Source organism: Xenopus laevis, chromosome 8L (genome assembly GCF_017654675.1).
Source record: "Xenopus laevis strain J_2021 chromosome 8L, Xenopus_laevis_v10.1, whole genome shotgun sequence".
Classification (NCBI taxonomy): Eukaryota; Metazoa; Chordata; class Amphibia; order Anura; family Pipidae; genus Xenopus; species Xenopus laevis.
The window spans coordinates 125,573,391-125,585,521 of NC_054385.1; the positions used below are offsets into that span (position 1 = coordinate 125,573,391).

A 12,131-nucleotide genomic window follows, 5' to 3' on the forward strand; every position below is an offset into this window, starting at 1 on the left:
ATTCGAATTGAACGGTTGAATACAGCCTATTCGGCCGAAGTTAAAATATTTGATTTTTTTTTTTTAATAAATCTCGGTTGGTCTTTTTTTATTTGAATTTCGAGGTGAGGGGAGCTAGACCATATTGGAAATATCCTGCTTCACTGCTGTACCAGTCTAGATAGAATAAGTGGCCGGGGAGCAGAGAGTGGGAGAAGCCTGAGACACTGGCTTAGTATCCATAACAAGTCCCCCATTATTGATTTGGGCCATGGATTCAGCAAGACTATATCAGACAATATATGAAGTACTCCCACACCCAACCAACATGGAGGCAGGATGGACGCCACAGTGCTTTACGATTGTGCAATGTTATTAATAGAGAATAAAAATTAGGGAAGCCCTGAACTCAATATTTTGGGATTTGGCCAAAACCTGAATCTTTAAGGAAGGATTGGGCCGAAATTCCAATCTGTACTTTAATTTGAGTATGCAAATTAGAGCAAGTGTGTTCCTTGTTCGTGTGAATAAAAGTCAAATTATTTTAAAGGAACAGTTCAGTGTAAAAATAAAAACTGGGTAAATAGATAGGCTGTGCAAAATAAAAATGTTTTTAATATAGTTAGTTAGCCAAAAATGTAATGTATAAAGGCTGGAGTGACAGGATGATCATAATAGCCAGAACACAGAAAGAAATTGTCAGTGTTTGAGTCTAACTCAGGCTGTGACGTTGACGAGCTGCTGTAGACACCATTGTCCCATCACTCGGACTAACCCACATTCTGGAGTTGACCAGCTGCCCGAAAAACGATAAAACGACACTATTTGTACACAAAGATAAAGAGAAATTTGCCAGCGCTCGGTTTGCCTTTAAAAAGTAATCATAAAAAATCAGGTTTTAGTACCACACTTCGGCCAAAATATGTAAGCTCACGTGCCATGTCAAGGCCCCTCATTGCACATTTTTTGTAATTATAATAGCCAGAACACTACTTCCTGCTTTTTGAGTTAGTCAGTGACGATAAGGGGGGCCACATGGGACATAACTGTTCAGTGAGTTTGCAATTGATCCTCAGCATTCAGCTCAGATTCAAAAGCAACAGTTATAACCCATGTGGCCCCCCTCAAGTCTCTGATTGGTTACTGCCTGGTAGCCAGGGTAACTAGTCAGTGTAAACCAAGAGAGCTGAAAAGCAGGAAGTAGTGTTCTGGCTATTATGTTACACATCCAGTCACTCCAGCCTTTATACATTACATTTTTGCCTAACTAACTATATTAGATACATTTTTTTTTATTTTGCACAGTCTATCTATTTACCCAATTTTTATTTTTTCACTGAACAATTCCTTGAAGGGTTCGGATCGGTTCAACCAGGCACTTGGATTTGGCTGAATCCAAATTGTACTTAAAAAGGCAGCTGCAACCCTAATAGAAATGTAGGAAGACTGGTAATTTTTTTTATAGAAAAAGTGGCAAACCTAATTATATGATATTCATCTGTTACTTGCTCACTAGGGCAGCCTGGACTCCAGCGTCACTAAGGAATGGCTAGCTAGAGGTTTACTCTTCTGTACTGAGACCTATCTCAGCCTTAAGCCCTGTGGTAGATCAGCCAAAATAAAAATTCAGAGGAGCCTGGCATGCACAGAATCCTCTGACCCCTTCCCTATCTACCTTCTTGCGTGTGCACCTGCCCACTACCCTGCAACTGAGGCTGGGGAGCGATGATTTCAGTGCAGCAGACCCCACAGTTTGCCTCCCCACCCCGCGACCATGGGGTCTGCTGCTTTTATAGTTACATACCTGACCTCTTGTTATGATGACATCAAGAAAGAGAGAGAGAGAGAGAACATGTTCAATGAGACAACTGGGCCAATGGGGAATATTGAGAACATTCTGAGCAGCATAAGAAAGTTAACCCTTTGGATCCCATACATGTGTATAAGGTTATTTCTATAGATAATGGCATTATCATTCTTCATTTATTTATATTTAGCATCCATTTCTATCATCTATCTATACACCTATCATAAAACATATATTATGCTATCCATACAAAATCAACTTCAATGCTGGCGAAACAAACTTCAGAGGTGAACTGAAATAACTAGGCCACTTGGCATCTCACATATTGTGGGTTTAGTTCAATATTTTTCTCTTATACCCATCACTCACCTACGGGAACAAAGGGAACAACCAGTGTCTTCTCCAAACTGCTGTGATCCACATGGCAGGAGTAAGTGGCGCCCTCCTCTGGTGTTACCTCCACACTGACTCTGATCTGATAGGGGCCATCAGGGTTTGGCAGGATCTCTGCTGATTCCTCTGAGTAAATCTCATCTGTCTCATTCTTTATCCACTTCACTTCCACATCTCGGGGGTAGAACCCATACACCCAGCAGTGCAGTTTGGTTCCACTCTCTGACTCTGAGCTGGAAATCTTCACATTTGGAGGAACTGGCAGGAAAACAGAACAAACTCAAAATCCTTTTAAAACAACTAATTTAGCTGCAAATAAAGAAGATGAGTTTTAAAGGACAACTAAGTCCATTTGTAAATGATATTGCCTACATATTTGTTGCCCCTATGATCTCCAATAAATCTTTTATTAACCCAAAAAAAAATTCAGCTAAAATATTTGTGAGATGTAACATACAACCTATCCTATTGTGCATGTATCACTAAACTTGCACCTTCTTTTTTAATCTTGAACCTTGAACGAAAACCACAAATGACTTAACTTTGAGTGTCCTATGGATGGGCCCTAAGGACTCCATTGTTTAAACATGTTGGTTTATAAATGAGGGTGTATGTTTGCTATGTTAATTCTGGAGTTTTAGTTGCTTTGTCTAAGAAAAATGTGTTATTCCAGGATGTTTGTTCACCCAGTTTGGCAGACAGGCAAGAAAACAATCTGAATTCCCCCTCATTTAGGAATTAACGGGACCTCCTGGATGGGTGGGTTCAGCTTCCATTGATCTGTGCCCACTTTTTTTAATCTTTTGTGCATATGATTAATCCTCTAGTCCAGGGCTGTCCAACTGGAGACCCATATGTCTAATGTGGCCCATTTTTATTGCCTCCTGACAATGGACAGCACTGATCTAGGCTACTACACATGCACCGACTTTTCCTCACACTTTTAAAAAGCATTTCTCCTATTGGCTGCTGTCATGTCCAATCTTGGCCTTGCATTTGTTCATGACATTAATTCTACTGGTTGCAAATGAATGATGAAAAGATAGGGCATGTACAGTATTGCTTAAAGGAGAACTAAAACCTAAAAATGAATTTGGCTAAAAATGGCAAATTTTATATAGTGAATTTATTGCACGAGGCTAAAGTTTGAGCTTGTCAATAGCAGCAATGATCCAGGACTTCAAACTTGTCACAGGGGGTCACCATCTTGGAAAGTGTCTGTGACACTCACATGCTCAGTGGGCTCTGATTGGCTGTTGAGAAGCTAAGCTTAGGGCTCGTCACTAATTATCCAGCAGAAAATGAGCTTCCCCTGTAATATAAGCTGATGCTACAGGTTTGCTGATTATTAAATTCTGATGCTAATTGCACTGGTTTCTGTGCTGCCATGTAGTAATTATGTGTATTAATTACTAATCAGCCTTATATTGTGACATTTCTATTCTATGTGTACTGTATATTGTGAGTGGGTCCCTAAGCTCAGTAAGTGACAGCAGCACAGAGCATGTGCAGTGAATCAGCAGAAAAGAAGATGGGGAGCTACTGGGGCATCTTTGGAGACACAGATTTTTACTGCTAAAGGGCTGTGGTTGCCTTGGGTTGATACAGAAGCACAAAACATAATGTAAAACATTTCTAGCTACTTCTTTAATAAGGCTTTAGTTGTCCTTTAAAGCCAGTCATCTTGGCATTTTGCTTACAAACTCTGTATCAGAAAGTCCTCTAATGGGATAGCACTGAAGCTGATGAAGGGGTAAGCACTACATTTTGTGGCAAATAGAATAAAAAAGCAAGTTTGTTCAATTTTATCCATGCTGTGGTCCCACAAAATATACAGCTGTGGGAATTTACACAGAAGGTGCACTAATGCTTCAAAACATATTTCTAAAAAGACATATTGCTCTAAGACCTCACCTTTCTTCTCCAGGTCATTTGATATGTAAGGGAGGTACATCTTCATGTGCTCGATGCAGTCAATTTCAATGTACATCTTACTATTAGTTGAATCATAGTGCTTATTCCATAGATTAGACACCATCACAGCCTCTTGTGTTGCAGGCACATACACCACTCTCTCCTTATCAAATACTAAAAATTCCTTCCCATCAAAGCCAATCTCCATGTATCCACCAATGGTGCCATCATCATGTAGCTCACAGGCAGCCTTCCTCTGGTAGACATGGATATGTCCATCACCTGCAACAGAAATGTGCAATTTAGCCCATTTGGACAACAGCTGAATGTAGATCAGTGATCCCCAACCAGTAGCTAGTGAGCAACATGTTGCTCTCCAACCCTTTGGATGTTGCTCCCAGTGGTCTCAAAGCAGGTGCTTATTTTTGAATTCCAGGCTTGGAGGCAAGTTTTGGTTGTATAAAAACCAGGTGCACTGCCAAACAGAGTCTCAATGTAGGTTGACAATCCGCATAGGTGCTACTAAATGGCCAATCACAGCACTTATTTGGCACCCCAAGAACATTTTTCATATTTGTGTTGCTCCCCAACTGCTTTTACTTTTTAATGTTGCTCCCGGGTTCAAAAGGTTGGGGATTCCTGATGTAGAGAAACTCTTTCTGCTCCATTCTGAGTATGCATATTGCACTCGAATATCTTGGGGAATGTTTTGGGCCTCAGGAGCATATGGTCTTCTGCATGAATATACCTTGATCTGATTACATTCTTCTTAGTCTAACAATTCATAGAGATAAGACAAGACATAAATAAATTGTGGGTTACACTTGATTGGTTGCCATATGCTCATACATATATGCATTCCACATAATAACTTACCCACAAAGTGCAAGGGGAACTGCCGGTGTGGCTTATAATTAATAAGCTCTTCAAGCAGTACCTCCAGGTTTTCTCACCAGCCCCTCACAAGCCCTGACCTCCATCTGTTTCTGCCCTTCAGGCAGTGTAAGGGGTGGGGTAGCAATGATCACCAGTATGATGGGATTATGGGTGTACTGGGCCCTCTAGAAAATCCATAAACAGCTCTCAACCCTTCTCACACACCATTCCCAGACTATATTATACCTATTTTCTCCAAGGGCAAGCCCAGAAAATGTTCTACTGTCAAGTCCTGAGTGAGATAAAGTGGAATAATGCACTACTGTAGGAAAAGAAGATGGTGCTTTTCAGGTACAATAAAAACAAAGATTCAAGGTGAAGGAATTAGGATTGCTGGCAATGGGACAGAGAAAGAACAAGCATAGACAAAACTCAGGAGGACCTACCAGGAAGTTGGGGCAACAAATCATGAGCATATGTGTGAAAAAAGGAAAGTGCTCTGGGTTACACTAAATTCAACAGAGAGATTGCATCTTTATTTCTCGGCCCTTGTAACTAGTGTGGAGACTGCATAACACATAGTTGTGAGACTGTAGGGTTATGCCCAGTGTATAGATGTATAACTAGACTATACAAGAGTCCATCATGGGGACAAACAGAATAAGGAATAGAAAATAACATACTGTATAAAAGGGATGGAAATAAAAAAGGAGGATATTTGGGGAGAAGATAAGGTAAAAGAAGTAAGATACAAAATGAGGCGATAAAGATGAAAGGGGTAGGGTGGAAGGGAGAGGTTGAAATGGAGACAGTGTGGGCTTCATGTTTAAACATGTCCAATGTGTGTGTTCCTGTCCTTGTCAGCCATGTAAGAGGCACCTTGTTTGCACTGTAAACATATCCTTGTATACCCAGGAGAAAGGTCAAACCTGCAGCCATAACATACAAAATCAATTTCCTATGACATTGACAGTATATTTAACATTTACCGTTTGTTGTATTGAAAACTCCCATTAGAAAGTTCAGCCTGTGCCTTTGCCACACCTCAAATTCCTGAGCGTATTTGGTCTGCATGTCCAAGTGCTCGGAGAGTGGGTTCAATGAGGCAGAGTAGAACTGAGCACGACGTATGTCACTGTTGTACCTTCCATACTGCACTCCATCCATGTACATAATAATCGAATACTGGGAAAGCCCAGGGATCGGAGCTGATGCCAATGTGATATGAAAGTGTAGAGTGTGACTTCCTAGGACACCAAAAATATGAGCGTTAAGGTTTTACTGTATTTTATACATTTGTAGTTTACTGGTTAATGGTTGCCCTGCCACTCCACCATCTGCTGTTAATTAAGCTATGCCATTGCATCTATTAATTCTGATTTAAGCACCAAGAACAGTCCTATGGGGACAGGAATCCTTCTTTTAACACCTGCGTCTGCACCTGGCACCTGCACCAATTTCTGTGGGCGCTAAGACATGCAGCAGGGGCTAAGTTTTGTGACAGTTCAGACATGGCACTGGAATTACAGGCTGTACATTATGCACTAATTGTACTATACAGAATAATCAAAGCAGATTACATGTATTTTTCCTTATTGTTCTTTGCCCACTCTTAATAAGTGGCACTTAAGGATTTTATGAATTATATACATTTTTGTATTGAAATATCTACCTGTATTTGCTCTGTATTTTAGCAAATATTGCACACCAGCTTAGGTTAATGACCAATTTAAAGGATAAGGAAAGGGTAAATACAATAAGGAGTGCAGGGCTAACAATGGAGTCATTTAGCTGAAGTTTGCATCCATTTAAAAGATCCTTTGCCGATTATTTCCTAAAGCATGAAGTATAGAAAGAATGCTTTCCAAAAGTCATTGCCAAATTTTTTTTTTCAAAAGTCCACCAAACAGCTCCAAATTAATTGTAGGAGGTCCTCCATAGGCTAAAACATCAATTCAGCTGGTTTTAGAAGGCGAATAGTTGAATTCAAATTCTTAAAGGGACAGTTCATGATAAATTTTGAAATTTCAATTTCAATTTTTTTTTTAACTTAAATCGAATTTGGACTATTCCCTAGTTGAATTACACTATTCAAAATTAAAATTTTCAATTCGATCCGCGATAAATGTACCTCTTGCAAATAAATGGTTCAATAAAGCATATAATTACAGAGTGATTAAAACATATAATTTAGTATATACCAAACACAGTGTCCAAAAAAAAACCAGCACTCAAGCTTCTAGGGCAGACAAGTTAATGTTTGGGAAAATACCCCAATGTTTCGGGCACCAAGTCCTTCATTAAGGGGATGAGTTTCTACTGAACCACTGATTTGGGCCGATAGGCTATGCCCTGGCTGAATTGCTGCATTTACAGACCCACAGCAAACAATAAGCAATTGGTTTTGCTCCAAGGAAAGGCACCCCAAGCATTGTAAGCTGAGTGGGAACTAATACTTATGTAAATGCACAAGATCATCATGGTGCTTAACAAGGTTAAGAATACGGCAATACAGGTGGTTATTAATGGCATTACAGTGGGTATAATCCACATTAGCAGTGTCGGTAATGAGGTGAAATATATTTTGTATTTTAAGGTGGACTATTCACCCAGACATAAAAAGCTGTATAATAAAAGTCCTTTTCAAAATAAACATGAAATCCATATTCTTTTTTTATTAAATCATTCATAGGTGTTGTAGCTGTCAATCAAATATTGCCTGCCCCTCCTCTACGTCTTAGTCTCAGGCATAGAGGCAGGGCAGACAATTACTTTCACTTTCCATTCAGCACTTCCTACATGTCACTGCTCTCCCCACATTCCCCCCGTTCTCTTCACCATTTAATTGTGTAACCAGGACATGGGGATGGACATCAGGTCCCCCATTCTGGTGCACAAACAAGATTCTGAGATGATACAAGACTTGTCTTAATAATAGTGTCCACAAAATGGCTCCTGCCTGCTTGTTATAATTATGAATTCCCAGACTGAAGGAAACAAGACTCAAATAATTTATATAGTGAAATTAAAGCTTATTTTGCTTGATTAACGTCATAAAATAGGATTTGGAATAATTTTTTTGTGTGACAGGTCCCCTTTAAGGGGTATGGAATGAGAAGAAGAAGATCTTTGGCCTGATTAAGAACTCCAGGTACCAGAAAGTAAACACTTCTATTTGGCAAGGCCCTAAGACTGCAGACAGTCCCTATAGTTATCTTTTTGAAGCTCCAGTTAAAAAAAAGAGGCCATGAGGGTGGCTAGCAAGAGAGACTGTAGATGAGGAGAATAGTGGAGTAGAGGCCCTGGTGAATTTTTCACCAGTTGGGGAAATTCAATGACTACATGTATCTTAGGTCTTTTGTGTCTGATGAGCTGCCAGTTGCACAAGCAGTTAAATGACAGTTGGCACTAATGGTGTGCAATTTAGCAAGTGCTAATTTTTGCCAGATTCAAGCATTCATTAAAAAATGCAAGACCTGAATCAGTGAAGTTCCACTTATCCCGTTCCAGGAGCTATGAAATTGCATACCTTTCTAGTTTCACTAGGACTGATCATATGTCGCCCTAAAATAACACCCCAAACTAATAACACTGTTTTGCAGGCTTGTAAAGTTTTATATTGTTAGTTGGGTTTTTTGTTGTTGTTTGTAGCTGTTCTTTATGGCTCCTGGAACTGATTAATTGGAAGCTTTAATTCATTTATAGATCCAGGCTTTGTATATTTTTACTTTACTGAATGTAGGGTTGTCACCGGCCCGGTTTTCACCCAGAGCTGTTATCTGAAACCTGCAGAAATATCTGAATTATGAGCAGGTCATCTCCCATTGATTCCAAATGATTCCAATTTTTAAACATGAATTCCTTTTTCCTAAGTAATAATAAAACAGTAGCTTGTACTTGATAGGAACTAGGCTGCATGAATCTATATTGGTGCCAAAACAATCCCTTTGGCTTTATTTCATGTTTAAATGGTAACCGTATTATTCATACCTCCCAATAAAAAGAGGGACAAAAAGTTGCCGTGCGAAGCGCAGTGAATTTTTTTGACCACACCCATTTTTGTGGCCACACCCCCTAATTACCATGTTCATTTTACAAAATTTGCCAAGTTATGAAAGTTTGAACATATTTCTGTGTTTTTTTTTTCCAGTTATTACAGTTTTGCTAATGAAGGTGAATTGCCCTTTAAGCTGTGAGTCTAACTTCTCCCAAGAGACCTGTTATCTTATATTGTTACAATTACTTATTTGCTCATCTCAAAATTGTTACAAAAGTATCTTATCTGCAGCTGTGGCTGTTCTGGGCTCTCTGACAAAAGCTAATTAAGGTACAAACATTGTTTCTTTTTCTGGCTGTTTAGTGCAGAGAAAATCGGGAGTTTCCAGTACGAACGAGGGACTGCAGGGTTGAGCTGTCAAAAGAGGGACTGTCCGTTTGAAGACGGGACAGTTGGGAGGTATATTATATTGATCCAAATTACAGAAAGTTCATTTATCAGAAAAACCCAAGCTCCCGAGCATTCCAGATAATAGATCCTATAACTGTTATTCATTAGTGTTTAAGAACCATGTGATTTTTGTTCATTCTGATTCCTTCTAATTAGTTCACTGGCATGCTGTATATTAGCTTATTCCTTGTTAGAAAACACCGGATAATACTTACGACAATATACTGCTGAGATATCGAGGCTGAATAACAGAAATAAAATCCACGCCATTCTTGCTCGTCCTTGCTTTCACTTTCATTTGCAATGAAATCCGTTATTTTGCAGTAATTGTACAGAGATGAAAATTGCGTCGAATGAAAAGAAGGGAAAGCACACAGGAGGCGGGCCTGCTGCTCTGTCTATATTGTGGGTGTTACAGAATGTACAAAAGTGCTGCTACCGAGAACGAGACTAACTTAACCCTTTGTGTAACTGACAGGCTGCACCTACTAAAGAATCTTTATCCTATGGCTCTGAAGCAAAAACAGGGACCTCATTCTATTTAATGTGGGTCTCCATGATTCCTTTTAAAGGGAATAAACCACAAAAATTATCTGAAATAAACCTACTCATGATTCTCCTTTGAGCACTTTTGCAATTTACATAAATTCTCTGTTTCTAGTGGTTTTTGAGATATGAGCAATTTTAGACCGTTTAACTGCGAATACCAGAGTGTCAGCTACTCTAACTATTTATGCACTGTCTATGAACTTCCTGTATTTAGTTAATCCTAGGGTTGCTGGCTATTATTTGATCTGAAAGTCTGGTATTAGCAGTCTAAAACTGCAAATATTTCAGAAAAAAATTGTGCTTACATGTATGGCGGTTTTTACTAAAATCCGAATATATCTCACATTTTATTTTACAAACAAACACGATTAAACTTCTATGCTCCCCTCATAATTTAACTCTTCCCTCCCTCTAACCAGTTTAGTTGCACTTAGTCTCTGCACTCTCTCCAGCTCATTTATATCCCTCTTAAGGACTGGAGTCCAAAACTGCCCCCATACTCCAGATGAGGCCTCACCAGGGACCTATAAAGAGGCAGAATTATGTTTTCATCCCTTGAGTTAATTCCCTTTTTTATACAAGACAGAACTTTATTTGCTTTAGTAGCCACAGAATGACACTGCTCAGAATTAGACAACTTGTTATCTACAAAACCCCTAGATCCTTCTCATTTAAGGAAACTCCCAACACACTGCCATTTAGTGTATAACTTGCATTTATATTATTTTTGCCAAAGTGGATAACCTGCATTTATCAACATTGAACCTCATTTTCCAGTTTGCTGGACCTTGACAGGGTTGAGATGGGTGATTTTCAGGTTAGGGCTTTTAGCTGCATCGGGGTATAATAAATTATACCTCCCAACATTTTGGAAATAAAAAGAGGGACAAAAAAGTTGTTGTGCGTATTGTGGCAAATATTTGACCACACCCATTTTTGTGGCCACACCCACTAATTACCATGTTAATTTGACACATTTGGCAGATTATGAAAGTTTGAACATATTTCTGTGTTTTTTTTCCAGTTATTACAGTTTTGCTAATGAATGTGAATTGCCCTTTAAGCTGAGTCTAACATCTCCCAAGAGACCTGTTATCTTATATTGTTACAATTACTTATTTGTTAATCTCAAAATTGTTACAAATGTATCTTATCTGCAGCTGTGGCTCTACTGAGCTCTCTGCCAAAAGCTAATTAAAGGGATACTGTCATGTGAAAACATGTTTTTTTCAAAACACATCAGTTAATAGTGCTGCTCCAGCAGAATTCTGCACTGAAATCCATTTTTCAAAAGAGCAAACAGATTTTTTTATATTCAATTTTGAAATCTGATATGGGGCTAGACATTTTGTCAATTTCCCAGCTGCCCCTGGTCATGTGACTTGTGCCTGCACTTTAGGAGAGAAATGCTTTCTGGCAGGCTGCTGTTTTTCCTTCTCAATGTAACTGAATGTGTCTCAGTGGGACATGGGTTTTTACTATTGAGTGTTGTTCTTAGATCTACCAGGCAGCTGTTATCTTGTGTTAGGGAGCTGCTATCTGGTTACCTTCCCATTGTTCTTTTGCTTGGCTGCTGGGGGAAAAAGGGAGGGAGGTGATATCACTCCAACTTGCAGTACAGCAGTAAAGAGTCATTGAAGTTTATCAGAGCACAAGTCACATGACTTGGGGCAGCTGGGAAATTGACAATATGTCTAGCCCCATGTCAGATTTCAAAATTGAATATAAAAAAATCTGTTTGCTCTTTTGAGAAATGGATTTCAGTCTAGAATTCTGCTGGAGCAGCACTATTAACTGATTCATTTTGAAAAAAATTTTTTCCCATGACAGTATTTCTTTAAGGTACAAAAGGAAAAAATCGGGAGTTTCCAGTACGAACAAGGGACTGCAGGTTGAGCTGTCAAAAGAGAGACTGTCCGTTTGAACACGGGACAGTTGGGAGGTATATTATATTGATCCAAATTACAGAAAGTTCATATATCAGAAAACCCCCAGCTCCCGAGCATTCCAGATAATAGATCCTATAACTGTTATTCATTAGTGTTTAAGAACCATGAGATTTTTGTTCATTCTGATTCCTTCTAATTAATTCACTGGCATGCTGTATATTAGCTTATTCCTTGTTAGAAAACACCGGATAATACTTACGACAATATACTGCTGAGA

At 39.1% G+C, this 12,131-nt stretch overlaps 1 protein-coding gene across 1 annotated transcript in view; it reads right to left on the bottom strand.

The window, feature by feature from the left end:
* The window catches only part of mhc1b.L (major histocompatibility complex nonclassical class Ib L homeolog), a 175,480-nt gene that overhangs the window by 135,081 nt on the left and 28,268 nt on the right, over positions 1–12,131 (bottom strand). The window contains 1 exon segment of the mRNA NM_001135072.1: positions 5,959–6,216. Within this exon segment, the coding sequence (NP_001128544.1) occupies positions 5,959–6,216 (258 nt within the window).